The following is a 20,149-nucleotide window of genomic DNA, read 5'->3' as shown; positions in this document are numbered from 1 at the left end:
TGTGTAGTCCATTGCTGCTACAACAAACCACCATGTCAGGACATAAAACAAATTTATTACACTCCTGTATGTCAGAGTCTGATGTGGATCTCCCTGGGCTAAAATCTAGGTGGTGGAAAGGCTACCTTCATCTCTAGAGGCTCTAGGGGATCTTTTTTCTGGCCTTTTCCACACTCTGGAGTCTGCCTGCGTTTTTTGGCTTTGGGCTCTTCTCCACTCTCACCATTAGCAACCTTGCATCCCATAGGCCCTTCTTCTATGGCCACATGTCTCTGTGGCTCTTTCCTTCCCCCTTCCTTCCACTGTTAAGGACTCATGTGCTTACTTATTCCTGAATGGAGATGCCGTCATCATCCACATGAGGCCACTGTGCTAATCCATACAGGCTGCTACAAGGAAATGCACTAGACCAGGCAGCTTATAAACAACAGAACTTTGTTTCTCACAGTCCTGGAGGCTCTGAAGTGCAAGATCAAGGTGCCTGCAGTTTTGGTGTCTGGAGAAGATCTGCTTTCTCCTGGAGGCTTCCTTCTTGCTGTGTCTTCACATGATGAGAGGAGCAAACAAGCTCCCTTGTGCCTTTAATAAGGGTACTAATCCCAGTCATGAGGGCAGAGTCTCCTGTAAGGCTTAACCTCCTAATACCATCACCTTGAGGGTTAGGATTTTAGCACATGAACATTGATGGAACACAATGTTCATTCCATAGCACCAGGGTAGTCTCCTCATGTCAAGGTCTTTACCTTAATCACATGCATGATGTACCGTTTTCATGTAAGGTTCTAGGAATCTGTGGACATCTTTAGGGGGCCATTATTTTGCTGACCACATTATACATATATTTTAATATTCTAGACTCGTATGAAAACAATGCCACTTCTATTGCTTTATATGTGTATGTGTGTGTGTGTTAAATTCATTTTCAAAAAAGTCATAGACAAAAATATACCCATTTTGTTTCAAAAAAGTTTTTTACTATTTTACTTCATACTGCCAACTCCTTTTTCTGAAACTGCTTCAATCCTGGAATTCTTTTTTGCTATTAGTTTTATTTTATTGAAATATTCATGAATGAGCATAGACTTGTATATGGATTTAAAATTCACAGTAATGTTCTCATGAATTCATCTGTGAATAACATTTTATAGACAAAATGTCTGCACTAGGATCAGGACAAGAGGAAGAGGTATAATTCCCTTGTTCTAAGGTACTGCCATTCATTGTTATTATTTTAAAATACGAGTGTTGACTGATGTTAAAACACAAAAAGGGGCCAGGAGTGGTGGCTCCCGCCTGTAATCCCAACACTTTGGGAGGCCGAGGCGAGTGGATCACCTGAGGTCAGGAGTTTGAGACCAGCATGGCCAAGATGGTGAAACCTCATCTCTACTAAAAATACAAAAATTAGCTGGGCGTCTGTTATGCACCTGTAATTTTAGCTACCCGGGAGGCTGAGTCAGGAGAATCGCTGGAACCTAGGAGGCGGAGGCTGCTGTGAGCCGAGATCATAGCAGTGCACTCCAGCCTGGGTGACAGAAAGAACAAGACTCTGTTCTTCCCCCCCCCCACCCAAACACACACACACACACACACATACACACACACACACACACACACACACAAAGGGATAATTGGCCAGGCACAGTGGCTCACGCCTGTAATCCCAACACTTTGGGAGGCTGAGGTGGGTGGATCACCTGAGGCCGGGAGTTCGAGACCAGCCTGACCAACATGGAGAAACCCTGTCTCTATTAAAAATACAAAAATTAGCAGGGCATGTTGGCCCATGCCTGTAATCCCAGCTACTCGGGAGGCTGAGACAGGAGAATCGCTTGAACCTGGGAGGTGGAGGTTGCTGTGAGCCGAGATTGCACCATTGCACTCCAGCCTGGGCAACAAGAGTGAAACTCTGTCTCAAAGAGAAAAGAAAAAAAAAAAAAAAGAGCAGATTTATAATTGGGCAGTGGAATTGAAAATCATTTTAACAAATATCCAAAATACCTAAGGAACTTGTATAAATGAATAGGAAAAAAAAAGAAGAGAAAAACATCAAGAAGCCCCCAAAAAAGCAGATTTATAGAGGGGCAATGGATTTGAGTAGACGTTTAGCCAAAGAAGACATCCAACTGGTGAAAAGGCATATGGAAAGGTGCTCAACATCACTGATTATCAGGAAAATGAAAATCAAAACTGCCACAAGTGGCTTAGACCATAGCGGCGTGCATGAAAGTTTTCAGGCCTCCAGTTGGGAGTGGCTGAGGAGAGTGGGGAGCTTTTGTCTGTAGTTGGAAGAGTGGAGTCTCAACAAGAACCAGTGTATGCTGGACATGTGTGGGCCCTGGAGTGTGCATGGCTGGATGCCTTGTCTACCTGTGCCTTAGGGAGTGACACCATTGTGCTGTGGTCGGTCAGAGGGGCAGGTGGCTTTCACAGGGAGTGAGAAGTGGCGGGGGTTGGTTTGTTTGCCTGTGGATGATAGCAAAAGTGGGTTGGCTTCCCAAGAACTTTTTCCAGTGGCCTGTTTTACTGCAGTTCTAGACCCAGACTGGGGTCCCAAGGCATCTTGGCAGCCCACAGCTTCTTAGTAAGTGCATGTTCAGTTGGATCCCCAGCTCATCCTGGGTCATCCCCACCTTCTGCCTCCTGGGCCATAGCTCGGTTCTGCACTGAGCCGTCATCCTGTGGTGAGCAAGACCCCATTCTTGGGCTTCAGTGTCTTTCCCTGCAGCATGCAATCAAGATGGTCGCTGGAAGGGGCCAAGGAGCCACATCTCACAGTGCCTGCTGCCTGAACAAGGACCAGAGGCTTGTGGAACACATGGCTCTCAGGTTTCTCCTATTTGATGACTCATCAGCTGCCCCCACATGGCTTTCTAGCTCACAGCAGATCTAACCTCCTCTGAGCAGTGAAGATGGGATGTTTTATGGTCATTTTCCCTGGTGTGCAGAGCCCAAGTGGAGTTCTTCAGCACACCCTAGTCCATCCCCTCACTAACCCCCCTGGAGGGATAGCCTGTTAGTCACTGTTGGGTGTGTGTGTGTGTGTGTGTGTGTGTGTGTGTTCATCACTTGTTGCTTGGGGGTGGGAAGAGACAACAAAAGCCTACAGAGTCTATTGTTCTCAGTTCATCTCCCATCCTAGTCCAATTATGGCCTAACATCCTTAGCTACCAATGGCAGAGGAGACTGCGCATTTGTGCTCATGTGGCCTTGGATGTTGGCAGATTCAGATTGGTGTCCCAGGCATCTGTGCCTGTAACTGCAGTTTCAGCAGGCTCAGGACCAGGCTAAAGGGCCTCCAAGCTTCCTCCAGTTTCCTGGTGCATGCATGTGCAATATACTTCCCTGGCCTGGGGCTTTCCTGCCTCTTCTTGCCAGTTGGATCAGAACTAGCTTATTAACCAGTGTTTTCTGAGCTTTAATAGAACTGGCTCCAACCAATTGGAGACTTGAAAAGGGCTACATGATAGTTATAGATTTTTAAAGATATTATTTTAGAGTGATTTTGAGTGTACAGCAAAATGGGGTGCAGAGTCCAGAGATCTCATATGCCCTCAATTCCTGTACACTCTTGGGTCACTCCACGAACAACCTCCTACACCAGAGACACTTTGAAACATTAGAAAATATATTTGAGCATCCAGAAATTTATAAACTAGGCAGCCCCAGACTGCAAGCAGCTCAGAGGTCCTACAGAGAGGCTTAGGGATGGTGGGGGGAGAATTTTATATGGTGAATGTGGAAGAAAAATGAAATACTTGATTGGTTAAAATGGAGCAGTGGCCTCATTTGCAACATTACAGTGGAAAGTCTCTAGTTAGATGTTAGTTGGTGGTTTCTGATTGGTTAAGCTTAAGTTTCCTTTTATTATTTACACTGAGTCAAGTTTTGGTTTGTTTAAGGAGGAATTGAGTGTACTGCAGCCACCTCAGCTTCATGGCCACCTGTTTGGTTATTTTTAATAGAGAAGATCCGTTTAGAACTCTGTTGTCCTGGCTAGAGTGCAGTGGTGTGGTCACGGCTCACTGCAGCCACAACCTTCCAGGCTCAGGTGATCCTCCCACCTCAGTGCTCCCCACCCTGAGTAACTGGGACTACAGGCACGTGCCACCACACCACCATGCTAGGCTAATTGTATTTGTTTGAGAGATGGAGTTTCCCTAAGTTGCTTCGGCTTCTTTTGAACTCTTAGACTCAAATAATCTGCCTGCATTGGTCTCCCCAAGTGCCGGAATTACAGGCCATCTAAATCTTTTATCTCAGATTTGCCTTGTGACAAAAGGAGGGGTACTCTTTCTGACATAATGAGCAGAGAAAGGGGAGGTGGGTGCATCCTCTGCATATGCTTTCCTCGGGTGATGGGAATATGGTCGGCTCTTGCCTAATGGGATATATTTTCTCCTTGAATGATTTGGCAAGACGTCAGATGAGAGAAGTTGAATAAACGTTAGAAGAACATAGATAGATTATACATGTTGGGTTTCTGAAGAAATTATGTCACCGGAGAAACAAAACTTTTATTGCTTTCTGGAAACATTTAGCGCCAATTTTTTATGTAAGTAAATTGAATGTATGATGATATCTCTGACCACTTTTTGATATTTTTTTCTGGTTCAGCTGAGTGGTGTCAATGAGTAAACACAAAATGGGACTCATCCAGGGATGAGATTTTGCCACAGAAAGGATGAGCAGCAAGTCAGGGAGCTTAAGCTAATTATGAGAAAGTGACTATCTAAAATTGCTTAGGTAGAAGGAGACAGATTAGATTTTTTCGTGTTTGGTATTTGGGGTAAAAGTGGTGTGGGTGTGTACATGAGATGTGTTGTTTATTCTCTCTCTTTTTTTCTTTTCTTTTCTTTTTTTTTTTTTTTGAGAGAGAGTGTCGCTCTATCACCCAGGCTGGAGCACTGTGGCACTATCGTGGCTCACTGCAACCTCTGCCTCCTGGGTTCAAGCGATTCTCCTGCCTCAGCCTCCCAAGTAGCTGGGATTATAGGTGCCCACCACCACGCCTGGCTAATTTTTTTGTTTTTTCTTTTTTAGTAGAGATGAGGTTTCACTATGTAGGTGAAGCTGGTCTCGAACTCCTGACCTCAAATGATCTGCCCGCCTTGGCCCCCAAAAGTGCTGGGATTACAAGTGTGAGCCACAATGTCCGGCCTGTTTATTCTCTTAAGAGAGAAAATGAGGGGATTATGGACTGTAGTTCTGGACAAGGTGGAAAACTCTTAAAGTGGAAGTACTGGGGCAAGTGCTCTGACAGGCTAGGATGGTGCAGTCAGTCCCTTCACCCAGAAATCAGTAGACTATTCGCAGTTCAGACTCAAACCCTGTGAAAAACAGGTGGTGGAAAGGAAGTCCCTCGCAGCAACTGGCACCATAATCAAGACAGAATGTTTTCAGAATAAATGGAGTTACCTGCTTTCAGCCCCAGGTGGTAGCTATTGTCTGCCCTGATGATATATGATAATTTGTGATCCTGTTGTCTTAAAATGTGGTCACTCATCTCCAGTAGAATTAAGTCCACAGTGAAGTTGTCCCCCCATCCCCAAGGAGTTAAACATATATGAATGAACTGAAGTGATAACAACTACTGCTGCCTGGGATCATGAGAGACCTGAAATGAACTGATAGGAAGTGAAAGATGGCTGAGATAATGAGAATAGAGCCATCTGCAGAGGATCATAAAACCAGCAAAGACAAGGTCTTGTGTAAGTTGCCTTCAGAAGCTTTGTCCATGAGAACTCTAAGGACTTCTCCAGATCTGTTGGCTACTGCTGTGATCTCTGCCCAAAAGGAGCCTCTGACCAGCATCCAAAGGGCTTCTGGACTCACTGGACTCTTCTGGAGATTCACTGGTCTCCCGAGCCATGGCTGTGGTTTTTTACTCCCTTTGTCACTCCTGTGTGTAGAATGATAATTGTATAATTGATAGTGTGAAGACCTCTTGATAAATGGTAAATCTGAGCATCTGTATTTGGCTGATGTGTCATTGTGAAACCTCACAGCTTCAGTCAGTGTCAGCACAGCTAGGGAGCTTTTGTGCCTAATGCACATGTCAGTGGGCATAGTCTACAAGCACCTAATAACTCAGGTACCTTAACAGTCACTAATGAGTGTGTCTCCAAGGTACAGTCCAATACACATGAGTGACCTGACTCAAGGTAACTATATGTCCAATCCAGGGTCATAGTGAGTGGACATCTGCCAACCAGAGGTCATTCCCCTGCCTGCCATTGAGCAGTTCAGAAGTGACTGGTGTAAGCAGACATGAGTGAGCTTGCTCAATTCACTATTTGCCTCTTTGGAGGGGATCATACCCAGGATCTAGGTCATTGTGCCTTATTGGAGTCCTACACATTTCACTTGCAAATTATATTTGAAAATTAAATGACCATGTTGCAAGTCATTCACAAGACATTTTTAAAAATTGCATTCCAGAACCCATATTAACATCCAGTGACCTGTAGAAAGCAGTAGGGAAATGTATTAGGCAAAAAGTTCTGGCAAAGACCAGTCTGATACTGGCCTGATTATCCAACCTCAGGAATTGGCCACATCAACTCGAAGAGCGAAGAAAAATAAAAAGTACCAGATTTATTACTCAAGACATTAGGAACTATCCATTTAGATAGACGATTTTAGCTAACAAAATATTACAACGTCATCCTGAAGAATATGTCCCTCTTCCAGAGAACCTAAGAGGTTATCATGACCCCTGGAAAGCCCTACCAGCAATAACAGTGCAAGTGGCATAGGTGCATGAGTGCAGAAATACAATCTCTACTGAAAGTAAGTTTCATACTAGGCAAGAATTACAGGATATACATAGAACCTTTGGTCACAAAGTCAAATCAGATGTACAAATTTAATATGGTTTAGGAGTTAATGGTGGTTAAATTCATCATGCTTACGGGAAGTGAAGTAGGACAAATGACTGGAATTGCAAATAACTCCAGGATTAATGATGAATTAATTGCTAGAGCAGAAAATATCCAAGACCTTCCTGACTTATGATGGGGATGGGTAAAGAACTCGAATGAGTCGATACCCAAACATGATTCCCAGGTTTACCTAAACTAAACAATGGAAGACTGTAAAAGATGCCATTAAGATATCTTAAGAATATGGAAGATTATTATTCGCTTCTCATGGGACAGGACTTTATAGGGCACCTGAAAAAATTCTCATGAAAAATCACTTTTACAAAATGTTATGATATCCAAGATGAAACCAATGAGTCACAACATTCACATAATACACTGTGCAACCCTGATCTCCTGACTGTCATAAAAGGTTTCTTACCTCTAAACCAAAGGTTCATTTTATAATTTAATTTTTCTCATTTTTTCTGTTCTCTTAGCTTAAGAAAAGATCATTACAAACTTCTGTATGTTTTTCATATATGCTTACAAAGGATTGTAAAATTTTATTGTGATTATTCTTGCTTTAAGCTGAAATTTCCCTAATCTTTCTTTAGACATTGTGGCACAGCATGCTAGTTCCTTTCCATATCCAATTGTTTTCTGTAATGAATACAGAAATACAGGCACTATTTTGTAACTTTAAGTAGACATCATCTCAAGTCTACAAGAATTGTCCAAAATGGTATCTAATGACATTTCCAGGTCTTCAGACACTATTAACACAGATTGTAACCTCTAGATCCTGAAGATTTTATTAGATATTGGTTACTGAAACTGAGCTTTCTTGAATTCTTTTTCCTTCCGCTATGGTTTCCCACATTTCAACATATCACCGATTTTTGTCCTCAAATATTACTTAAATATTTTCCACAGAATTAAATTAAATATGAATCATCCTTCCTTCTCTGATTTTTGAAATGACCCTTTGCTTCCTATGATACTTATTCTTCTGGTCTGTTTTGTAGTTATATGTTAGAGTTTGTAAATATTCACACATTTTGCAATTGCATATAATTTTCTTATTAATAATTTTTTCCTCTTCCTCTAAAGTTGCTGTTATTTCTTTTAACTTTTTGTGGAAAAAATTAAACCCATCTTTCACTTTGTTGATATGCTTATTTGTAATTGAACTCCTTGATTTTTGCTCAAATTGCTTTTCAAGTTGCCCACTTTTAGGGAAGACATTATTTGGGTTTTGTTTAGTGTATCAGGCTTTTTTTTTAGTTAGTTGTATCAAGAAGTGTAGACTTTTCTGTACGTAATGTCCTTTTTTCCACAGTAGTTTTTTTTTTTTTTTTAAGTCTGTTAAAATAAAAGTCATCAAAAGATCTTTTCCTAAACCTTTCCTCTACCAGAAATATCCCTAGAGTCACATGGTCCTTTCTCCCTTCTTGCTTTTGTAGGCATACAAAGCTAATCTGTCCCTGATCGGATTGCATGCACGTGTGCCTTTTGGGGCCCTTGTGCATTCGTTCTTCTTTCTCTTCTAACCTCAAAAATGGGTTTTCTGTGTTGGCTGTCTCCCTTTAACATGGAAGTATACTCACGCTTTTGTTGAATCTTGGAATAAATGGCTTTCTTTACTGCGTATCTCCCTTTATTACTACATCTCCCTTCTCAGCCAAGTACTTGGGAAGAGAAGCCCTGAGTTTATGTCATTGTTGTCTCACCTCCAGTTCACTACCCAGTGCCTGACACCCAGCTCACTCACACACACAAGACCAATCACTAAGTTGCCATAGCTGATTTGTAGCTTTCCTGCCCCCTTGGCAAAATTTGACTCTGTGCATTGGGATAATACATGCTGAGTACCTATTGAACAGGCACTGTGCTAGGTGCTGCTGTTATAGAAATGAAAAGAAGGCATCATCTCCTTTCTAACAACTCACAGGAGCAGCCATTCCTGATTCGTACGCAGGTCTCTTGACTCCCAGTGCTCACTTTTGCAGGCTTCACTTAATGCCGTGTAAATCGCCCTATTCTCCAGATCTTCTTTCTTCCCACTTCTCCTTACTGTACACAACTTCTCAAGCCAATCACCTCCACACCCATGGCTTCAGTTGCTTCCTCCATTCTCTGAGAACAATAGAATTTTAAATGTTTTGTTTCATGTATTAGCTTTATTTTATACAAGATGCCTCATTTGCTGTAACCATAGATTCAAAGTTGCTCAGTGAAAGTAATAAATGAAAAATGGTGATATTGTTAGCATGTAAATTTTAGGAAATTTCCCCAGTTACTCTTGATGGCTTGATTTAGTATGTGTGTTACTTTTGAAAACATGTTGGGATGTCACAAATGGACTTAGACTACAGAAATTTATATTCAACTTTTTTTTTTTTTTGAGATTAAGTCTCACTCTGTCACCCGGGCTGGAGTGCAGTGGTGGATCTCTGCTCATTCCAACCTTCAACTCCCAAATTCAAGTGATTTTCCTGCCTCAACCTCCCAAGGCACCCACCACCACACCCAACTGATTTTTGTACTTTTTTAGTAGATGGGGTTTCACCATGTTGGCTGGGCTGGTATCCAACTACTGACCTCAAATGATCCACCCACCTCAGCCTCCCAAAGTGCTGGGATTACAGGCGTGAGGCACCGCGCCCAGCCTATATTCACTTTTGATCAGAGGGTTCCATTTTAATGTGACACTGAGAGTAAAAAACTATCTTTTCCTCCTTACCCATTTCTCCTCCTACATTCTCTGCCAGGAGGAAGGCACCACTACGTACCGAGTCTTCACCAGCAGAACCTGAGCAGGTCTGTTTTTCCTCTGCTTCCCCTTTTCTTTCACATCTCATGACCAAGCACTTCCTATTCTGTCTCCCAAATGATCACAGACTTTTTCCTCCACTTTTGTCACTGCCACTGCCCTTAGCATTACTCTGCCTTTAGATAAAGTCTCTTAATTGGTCTGGTAGCTTCCTTCAGTTCTTCCTTATTATACAGATCGCTACACACACAAGTCACAGAGACTTTTCACCTTTTTATGGTTCAATGACTGAAATTCCCAGAATAAAATTAAAACCACCCCAGCATCAAATTTGAGGTCAAATAGAGGTGGATTTGCATCCCAGGTTCATATGCTGTCCAGCAGTGTGGTCTCAGAAAACGGAACTCCTTAAGCCTTTGTTTGTGTATTTGCCTACACTCATTGAGAGTTGGGACTATTTCACACATACAGTGCCTGGCATGTAGAAGGGACTTAATCAATGTTGAATGAAGGGGAGGCATTTTAAAATCCATATTAAAAAAATGTTCTTCTGTCTGGGAGTGGTGGCTCATGCCTGTAATCCCAGCACTTTGGGAGGCCAAGGCAGCTGGATCACCTGAGGTCAGGAGTTCAATATCAGCCTGACCAACATGGTGAAACCCATCTCTACTAAAAATACAGACGTTAGCTGAGCATGGTGGCGGGCTCCTGTAATCCCAGCTACTTGGGAAGCTGAGGCACTTGAATGAGAATCACTTGAGCCCGGGAGGCAGAAATTGCAGTGAGCCAGGATTGCGTCACTGCCTGCGCAACAGAGTGAGACTCTGTCTAAAAAAAAAAAAATGTTGTTTTAAAAATATACTAATCTGGCTGGGCGCGGTGGCTCATGCCTGTAGTCCCAGCACTTTGGGAGGCTGAGGTGGGCAGATCTCCTGAGGACTGGAGTTTGAGACCAGCCTGACCAACATGGAGAAACCCTGTCTCTACTAAAAATGCAAAATTAGCCGGGCATGGTGGCATATGCCTGTAATCCCAGTTACTTGGGAGGCTGAGGCAGGAGAATCACTTGAGCCCACGAGGCGGAGGTTGTGATGATCCAAGATTGCTCCATTGCACTCCAGCCTGTGCAACAAGAGTGAAACTCCGTTACAAAAAAAAAAAAAAAATTATGTTCAGCAAGGTTGAAGCATAAAAGGTTAATAGCCAGAATCATTTATCAATTGTATTCTATACATCTGCAAGATATAATCTGAAAATGAAACTAGAGAAACAATTTCATTGGGCAACAAGAGCAAAACTTCATCTCAAAAAATAATAATAATCTACAATGCCACTTCCTGTCCAAGCTTGACTCCTACCCGTACTTTCTGATATGGTTTGGCCATGTCCCCACCCAAATCTCATCATGAATTGTAATCCCCATAATCCTCATGTGTTGAGGGAGGGGCTTGGGGGGAGGTGATTGGATCATTGGGGCAGTTTTCCTGATGCTGTTCTTGTGATATTCAGTGAGTCCTCATGAGATCTTAACAGTGTTTTGGTTTGTTTTTTTTGGGATGGAGTCTTGCTCTGTTGCCCAGGCTGGAGTGCCATGGCATGATCTTGGCTGACTGCAGCCTCTGCCTCCTGGGTTCCAGTGATTCTTCTGCCTCAGCTTCCTGAGTAGCTGGGAATACAAGCATGCATCACCACACCCAGCTAATTTTAGTATTTTTAGTAGAGATGGGATTTCACTACGTTAGCTAGGCTGGTCTCGAACTCCTGACCTCAGTTGATCCACCTGCCTTGGCCTCCCAAAGTGCTAGGGTTACAGGTGTGAGCCACCGTACGCAGCTGAGATCTGATGGTTTTATACATGTTTGACAGTTGCTCCTTCACATGTTCACATTCGGTGCAGTCACCATGTTAGTCAGACCTGGTTCCCCTTCTGCCATGATTGTAAGTTTCCTGAGCCCCTCCAGCCATGTGAAACTGTGAGTCAATTAAACCTCTTGCCTTTATAAATTACCCAGCCTCAGGTATTTCTTTATATCAGTGTGAAAACAGACTGATATAATTTCTGATAATCATGCTTGAGAAATTGGGGAATTCAGACTACCTGTGATCAAATTGTGGCCCCACCCTTAGCAGTCATGTGACCTTGGGGAGGTTTCCTTTTCCATCTCAACTCCTTCATAAAATGAGATTGTTTCTGAGGGTTAAATGAGCATAACAGTGGGGACACTGTGAGGCACACACTACTTGCCACATGTCAAATATTCATCTTTATTGAATTAGGACTGTGGTAACCCACTTTATGGCTCTCGATTTTGTATGACAAAATCATGCTTAGTGCTTTGTTAGTAAAAGAAAGAAAATCTGAAAGTACTTGCCATGGAAGGAGGAAATAGCGGGGAGAAAACAGAGTTGTTAAGTTTTAGCCTTTCAAAGCTTGGAGGGACATGTTAGGTTTCTATTTTATGGAGAAGGAGGTGGAGGCAGGATGGGTCCTAAGGTGTCATTCAAGACACACAGCCATAACTCTTTATTGAGAGTAAGCTAGGGCCCCAGGGATTGCTGTGGTCAAGTTGTATACAAAAATGACCACTCATTGGAAGACAGGGGAGGAGTGTTTTGTTACAAAAGCAGTCAGCAATTCAGGTGTATCTACATTCAGACAGCAAATAAAAGTTGTTCAACTTGGTTGCTAATGGGACCCACTCTACTGAGGCTTTGTGTAGAACTCATAGAGGAAGATGGCTTCAAGTAACGAACTACCCTGTGCTTTTCTTAGGACTAAAAAGCTCAGGAAGCTGGTGATGAATGAAAACCTTAGTCCACCTGGCACTGCAGGAGGGGCCAGGAGAGCAGCAGCATCATAAGCCACAGGGCGGGGCAGCCCAGGCAGGGGCATTCTGAGCTGTTGGGGAGGGGCGGCAACCAGGGTGGGGCACTGTGAGCTGTCAGGGAGGGCATTGTGAAGTGTGGGGTGGGGCATTGTGTGCCACATGCCTGTGCTCCCACCTAGGCCAGTGGGCTTCAGTCTGTAGGTGACTACAGAAGGAGGAAGAGCTCCCTCTGTTCTCTCTTCAGGCAGTTGTGTCTCTCAGCGCTTGTTGGGTTCACAACCTATTGAATAAGCCGGCAGGTCTTCACCCTCCCAGACAAGTCAGCTCAAGGGATTCAGCAGGGCACGGGCCTTGGCCCGCAGCCCCAGCCGGGGCCAGGACCAGGCTGTGAGGTAGTCAGGCGAGCAGCGGGCAAGACCATCTCTGCAAGTGCAGCATAGCCTCAGCCTAGGGCAGCAGGAGTGCGTGGCTAAAGTTGTGAGCAGAGGCACAGGTCGTGGCAGACAGGAGTAGAGGTGCCCCATGGGGAACATACTGACCTGTTGTGTGTGTCCCAAGGACAGCTCCGAGTTTGACCAGCCGCAGGGGTCAGTGTGTCCCTCTGAGTCTGACATCTATGAGGCAGCAGCTGGGGACGGGATGGCAGGAGCGCCTATGGCTGCTGCTGTGCAGCCTGCTGAGGTGACTGTTGAGGTTGGTGAGGACCTCCACATGCACCACGTCCATGACCGGGAGATGCCTGAAGGTAAGGAGGTGATGGGTGCCATCTGCCCTCGGCTTGCCTCTGGCTGCTGCTGTCCCCAAGGTCCCCTGGGAGGCATTGCCCACTTTGAGTTCCTTTCTGCCTGTAGCCAGCTTACCCAGGGCTGGCCAGGAACAAAAGCTGGCTTTGCCTTGCATTCCCACCCCTTAGTCTTTCCCCACCGAGTCCAGTCAGTTTCTTTTCGCCTCCCCTCCCAATCGCCCAGTTCTTGCTCTCTCGTCTCATTCTCCCAGGCTGCCATGGGACCATTTATTTATGGCTCTTCCTGTTGAATAAGCAGCAGTCAAATAAATGAGTTGATAAATTTTTATAAATGATTACATCTTTTTTCTTTTCTCCCTCTATACATATAGCTTTGGAGTTTAACCCTTCTGCCAATCCAGAGGCAAGCACAATATTCCATGGGAACTGTCAAACAGATGGTGAGACAACATTGTCTGTGTCTCTGTGTATCATCCTGTGGGACTTTGTTGAGGCTTCTTTGGACTATTCGCTTCCTTTTCTCAATAAAAACTCAAATATCCCAACTTTCCAGCAGCCATCTTATTTTTTCTTTGTACCTGTCCAGATGGTACCTAAGTGAAGGAACCAGCTAAGTGCCTAATTGTTTCCTTTGTTAAAGTAGCTAAATCTCAGGACAGTTCATATTCAGATATTTGGGGATTTCTTATTTAAAATCAGAATGGAGGTTGCCATGCGAGAGGCTGTATGGCATTCTTAATGGGCTGCTTTAAATCACCTTGATAGAAGCTGCTTAGTTTCTTCTAACTGTAATTTGAACACAGGAGGAGGAAATAAAAGGAGGGTGCTTAAAATAATTGTGAAAGGTGTGAAACGTCACGGCCAGGACTGCAGAAAAATGGTTGTGTTGGGGTAGGGGGTGGTTTGTCAAAGGAGTTTACCCATGAGGCTCTGATGACTTTAAAATTCTTACTTTAACACAAAATGTGTCTCCAGATTTATTCTGGTGACTTAACAGACTTTATTTACCTCCTTATTCTACAAGAGAGGTGGGGATTGGTTCATGGTCAAAACTATCAAGACATGAAACGTCAGTGTAGACTTCTAATATGTAATGTAAAGATTGCAGGTTAAAGTCTCCGACCTTCCCTGTAAGAGTGTTTGTTGCTGTGGCTCCCTCTTTGTCCTTTCCCCTCCTGACAATAGCATCTTGTTCAAAGATAGGAAAGTCCGAGTTTTGGCCAGGTATGGTGGCTCACTCCTGCAATCCCAGCACTTTGGGAGGCCAAGGCGGACGGATCACCTGAGGTCAGGAGTTTGAGACCAGCCTGGCCAACATGGTGAAACCCCATCTCTACTAAAAAAATACAAAAATTAGCTGGGTGTGGTGGTGCATGCCTGTAGTTCCTCCTACTCATGAGGCTGAGGCAGGGGAATTGCTTGAACCCGGGAGGCAGAGGTTGCAGTGAGCAGAGATCGCACCAACGCACTCCAGCCTGGGTGACAGAGCGAGACACCGTCTCAGAAAAAAAAAAAAAGGAAGAAAGTTGGAGATTTTTAAGTCTCTACATTGCTGGGAGAGGTGGGGGATGGAGGGGGTGGAAAAGAGAAAACAATTAGTTGGCTTGCCTCTAAAATCTTGCAAAGAGATGAATCTAAGTAAAAGTAATTCTGGGTAATAATATGATTCCTGAATAAAAACTAAAATGTTCAAAATAGAAAGCATTGCATCATAAAGATATGAAATCCAGTTGGCTTATTTTTTTCATTTAAATGCCAGAGATTTCATTACTGTAGAGGAAATGTCTTGTAGCTCTTCTATTTAAACTTCGGTTGGGCTCTTAATTTTTTAAGAGGTAGGATAATTATGACACCTGATGAGTGTGACTTTGTGACTTATAAGTACTGTCCTCACTTTTCAAGATATTTAAGGATTGCTTTAGAATAAACCAATATGTGAATTCATTGATTATACCTTTATACACAAAGCATGTAAGTACTTGTGTAAACTTATACTCTGTTCAGTGATGTAAGGAAAGCCTCTGAGTGATGTTACACACCAGTTAGTAGATGGGTAGTGTTGGATGAGAGCCCCCAAATGACTCTTTATTGTCATTCTTTAGGATTACAACACAGTTTATGTGTGTCTCACTTGGCCCTTTCCAATACAAATAAGGTCTATGTATCTCCCTATGTATTGCTAATGAAGAAATGAAGACTTACAGATATCACATGACTGTGGAAGACAGCTGCTCAACAAAATTGAGGTTCTGTGTCCTCAGAATGACATGAAAGTGACAGATATGCTGAATTTACTTTTAAAAATTAAAAAAACCTCTAGAATACATCTTATATTTTGCCTATAAGATAGACCTGTCTTTTAAAACTTACTGATATCTTGATTTATTTTATGCAAAGTTGATTTTACACAACTCAAAGCCGACATTTATCTGTTCATTTTTTTTTTTTTTAAATAAAGGAGGGTGTCACTATGTTACACATGCTGGCCTCAAATTCCTGACCTGGGTTCAAGTGATTTTCCCATCTCAGCCTCCTGAGTAGCTGGGACTATAAGCATGTGCGGTCTTGCCTGGCTCTATCTTATGTCTATACATTCATTTCGATGGATAAGAATACAAATAGATGTAGTGAAATAGCCTAAATGCAGCAGTTGAATAAACGAATTGATAAATTTTTATAAATGATTACCTCTTTTTTTCTTTTCTCCCTCTATACATATAGCTTTGGAGTTTAACCCTCCTGCCAATCCAGAGGCAAGCACAATATTCCAGAGGAACTCTCAAACAGATGGTGAGAGTTTGGTTGTTTTTTCCACCAAGAGAAACAGTACAAACTCTTGTTTGATCAGGTGTAATATAGGAGGTATTTAGAAAAACTCATATTGGTTTAAATTTTTCAACTGTTCACATATTCACTTGTCTTATTTTAACATGTGATATACTTTCCTTTCGTTGTTATTGTTTTAATGAAAACATGTAAACTTTTTGTTTATGCATTTTGTTATGCATTTTGCCATCTTTTTATCAACACAATTAATTTGTCATGTGATGGAGGAGTCATGGATTTCTCTTTATTCATAATTCTTGGTCCCTTTTCCCTTGCTCCAAAGAGTACGTTTTAAAGATGAATGATAGAACTTAGGCTTCAGCTTGGTTTTCATTTAAACAAATTAAAAAACATAGCTGTTTATCATCGGGGATTGAATCTGTGATTTGGGCCTCCTCTCACACAGTCCTCTGACCACATTCATTTACCACATCCAAGTTCATGCTACTCAAAACTTTAAGTTATTAACCTTTTCATTTGATGTAATGTCAATTTAAACATGCCCTACTCCTGCTTATTTTCCTTAATATTATGCTAAATCCTCATTTATTTGCTAAAAAACCATACACAGCCAAGTTTCCAGTTGACTTAAACAGCAAGAATACAAGTGAGGGTTCTATAATAATATGTGAAGTAATGCAATACAGTGAAACATGGGAGTTTGTAACCTTTGTTTTTATAGTTTGGGTAGACTTTGCCAATTGTGAATCAGTTATTTCTGGTTAGAATTTGTGTTCTTTTTTTACATTACTGTAAAGAGATACCTAAGGCTGGGTAATTTATAACAAAAAGAGGTTTAATCGGCTCATAGATCTTCAGGCTGTACAAACATGGCTTCAACATCTGCTGCTGGTAAAGGCCTCAGCAAGCTTACAATCATGATAGAAGGCAAAGGGGAAGCAAGTGGTTCCACATGGTGAAAGTGGGAGGAGAGAGGGGAGGGGGAAGGTAGCACACTGTTTTTTTTTTTTTTCTTTTTCTTTTTTTTATGGAGTCTCTCGCCGTTGCCCAGGCTGGAGTGCAATGGCGTGATCTCGGCTCACTACAACCTCCACCTCCCAGGTTCAAGTAATTCTCCTGCCTTAGCCTCCTGAGTAGGTGGGACTATAGGCGGGCGCCACAACACCTGGCTAGTTTTTGTATTTTTGGTAGCGTCGGGGTTTTACCATGTTGACCAGGCTGGTCTCAAACTCCTGACCTCAGGTGGTCTACCCGCTTCAGCCTCCCAAAGTGCTGGAATTACAGGCTTGAGCCACCGCACCTGGCTGGTACCACACTCTTTTAAACTACCATAATGAGAATTTGCTTATTACCGTGGGAATGGGACCAATCCATTTATAGGGAATCCACCGCCATTACCCAAACATCCACTAGGCCCTCTCTTCAACATTAAGGGTCACATGTTAACATGAGATTACTTTCCAGTTGTGTAAAGACCCATGTTTTGTTTTGCTTTTAGTGACATATTAGTAGGTAACCACTAAGTGTGGTTCAAGATGCTTACAGGGATTCTGTTGCATCTAGAGATAGGTGCCTGGTCAGGAAGCAGTTCTTAGAGCTGTTAGCTCTTAGCTTCTGATAATTAAAGTAAGCTATGTGTAAATGCAGAATGAGAGAATACTAATGGATCATGGCTCCTATATGCAACAGTTAATTTTTTTGCCCTTTTCTTTTGTACATGAGGATTTTTTCATTTTTGTGTAATATAACTTTATGAAATAGAAACTTTCATTTGTATATTATAGAAACTTTATGAAATTAATCGTGCCAGATAAGTTACAAATTATTGAAAATAATTTTTTAAATGGAATTTTGTCTCATTTTACATAGGAGTAATCAGTAAGATGTTAAGAACTACTTTTATTTTATGGCATTTGTATCAGAAGTGATCAGTTGTTCTTTTTTATTCTTAGTTATAGAAATAAGAAGAAGCAACTGTACAAACCACGTAAGTAAACAGTCAAATAGTTAAGAAATTGATAGTTTGACATAAAAGTGTGTCTCTCTTGATTTCTTTAAATTACAATGTGGACCCAGTGGCGATAGCATGGACCCCTTTCTGTGGATTTTCTAAATCTCTTCTATTTTCCTAAGTATTAAATGTATCCAGAAAAGTCTTTACCTTAGTGTGTCCTTTTAAGGATTTCTGATATTTAAGTTGAATTTCAGTAGTCTGGTTGTGGTAAAAACATCTGCCTTAAGGCTGGGCATCCTGGCTCATGCCTGTAATCCCAGCACTTTAGGAGGCTGAGGTGAGTGGATCATCTGAGGTCAGGAGTTCGAAACAGCCCTGACCAACATGGCGAAATTCTATCTCTACTAAAAATACAAGATTAGCGGGCCTGGTGGCTCATGCCTGGAATCTCAGCTACTCAGGAGGCTGAGGCAGGAAAATCACTTGAACCCAGGAGGTGGAGGTTGCAGTGAGCTGAGATCACACCACTGCACTCCAGCCTGGGTGAGAGAGTGAAACCCTGTTTCAAAAAAAATTGCCTGAAATATTTAATCTTATTTTTAATGCAATAACAAAAATAGAAGAGCTAAGTTAATTGCCAGTGCAGTCTACTGACTTTCTATCACAGCAGGTGAAAGCATACCTTCCTCGCTACACCATAGTCTTATGTTCCTCCCTCTGTTTCTTCCAATAGTAGCACACTTTTTCATTAAATCAGTAATATTTACATGATTGTGACTCTGCAAACATTATTCACTGCTAAGTCATGTGGTGTTTTCACTGTGCCTCCGCATTACGCGTCCTTCATCCTGTCTCTGAAATAGTTCTGAAATCTGAGCACTTCTGCAATTCTCCTGGGTCTTCTCTTTTTTCCTAGCCGATGTTACTTTATCCATCCAAACATAGTAAGGAGCCTCTGGGTGGTCTGTTTGCTTTCACATCCATTATTTTTTAGCATGAAGCTAATTTCTGACTATATCCTTTGCTTATTTTCTAATAGCTGTTTTCCCCCAGTGTTTGTAGCTTTAGCACATCCAGGCCTTTCAAAGATACTTCTGTCTGCGAAAACACATCTGTTCTTTTGTGGTGTGTTGGGAGGAGCAACTTTCTTCGGCCTTTTGTCATCCTAGTTCAGTATGGAGTGGCTTTCCCTAGATATGCTCGATGTCTGCTTTTCTGTGCTATCTCCTTAAAGTCTTTTGGGATCTCACATAACTGCTGTCTTGTGTGGGATCACCTGAATCCTAGATTCTGTGTTTCCTTCTGTCCTGTGATCCTCTCTAGTTGTACTTGAACACACTTTCCTGGGTGGAGATGTTTAGAGAGCTGGCCAGTCTTAAAATCATTCCTCTTTGATAGAAAGGACCACCTCTAGGTTGAATCTAAATTTTATGGTTCTGAAGACATTTTGCAGTTGTGCTGTCATCACAGTGTTGTTCTTGAATCTATTGCCAGTGTGTGATACACTATTTACACCCAGGTTTTAGGTAGCTGTGGAAGCTTTTTAGCATCTTCTCTCTCTCTGAGGTTCTGAAATTTTATAATAACAGCTTGGTGGGGATCTTTTCATTTTATTGAGGCTACTAAACCTGAGACTATCTCTTCTTGAGAATTTTTTTTTTTTATTTTCTCTGTTACTTTTTTACTGATAGTCTCGTTATTCAGATGCTAGGCTGCTGAGACCAGTACACCTGCATTGGTTTTTAATTTTTCCCCTTCTATTTTTTTCAGTGTGTCCTTTTATTCTAGTTCTGGGATATTCTGTGACTTTATCCTCTACTGTTTCTATTGAATTTTATATTTTTGAGATTGTTTTAAGATTTTTTTGGTTAAGTTTTGCTCCTGGTTTTGACTGCTCCCATGAATTCCTTTTTTCTGTCGCTTTGATTTCTGTTGTTGGAGGCTTCCCTCCAATGTGTGGTGGTCCCTGGCCTGCTTTATTTGGAAGCAGGACTTCTGTTAGCTGAGAGCACTCAGCGTGAGGTTTGGAAGCCAAACTAGCTTTTCATCTGGGGGACCTCAGTGTATTATCTGGGGATCTTTACTCGAGACATTTCAGTTTCTTCTGAGAAGGATCTCCCAGTTTTCTGCCTGGGAAGTAAAAGCATGGCCACTTGCTTTCCAAAAGCAGAGTTAGCGAAGGAAGTTGGAGTTCAC

At 42.3% G+C, this 20,149-nt stretch overlaps 1 protein-coding gene across 2 annotated transcripts; it reads left to right on the top strand.

Moving 5' to 3' along the window:
• The first annotated feature begins 11,392 nt into the window (after positions 1 to 11,392).
• On the top strand, positions 11,393 to 18,370 carry LOC117082080 (arf-GAP with GTPase, ANK repeat and PH domain-containing protein 5-like). Of its 2 annotated transcripts, XM_033208591.1 has the most exons (4): positions 11,393 to 13,212; positions 13,584 to 13,652; positions 15,934 to 16,002; positions 17,952 to 18,370. In XM_033208591.1, the coding sequence occupies exons 1-4, from the start codon at positions 12,990 to 12,992 to the stop codon at positions 18,008 to 18,010; spliced, it is 420 nt and encodes a 139-aa protein (XP_033064482.1). In that variant the 5' UTR covers positions 11,393 to 12,989; the 3' UTR covers positions 18,011 to 18,370. The 2 variants fall into 2 exon arrangements, with proteins under 2 accessions (XP_033064482.1, XP_033064483.1); XM_033208592.1 differs by lacking the exon at positions 13,584 to 13,652.
• Positions 18,371 to 20,149: the final 1,779 nt, after the last annotated feature.

This window comes from Trachypithecus francoisi, unplaced genomic scaffold, assembly GCF_009764315.1.
Source record: "Trachypithecus francoisi isolate TF-2019V2 unplaced genomic scaffold, Tfra_2.0 Lachesis_group9, whole genome shotgun sequence".
Lineage (NCBI taxonomy): Eukaryota > Metazoa > Chordata > Mammalia > Primates > Cercopithecidae > Trachypithecus > Trachypithecus francoisi.
This window is presented reverse-complemented; position numbering and strand designations above follow the sequence as displayed.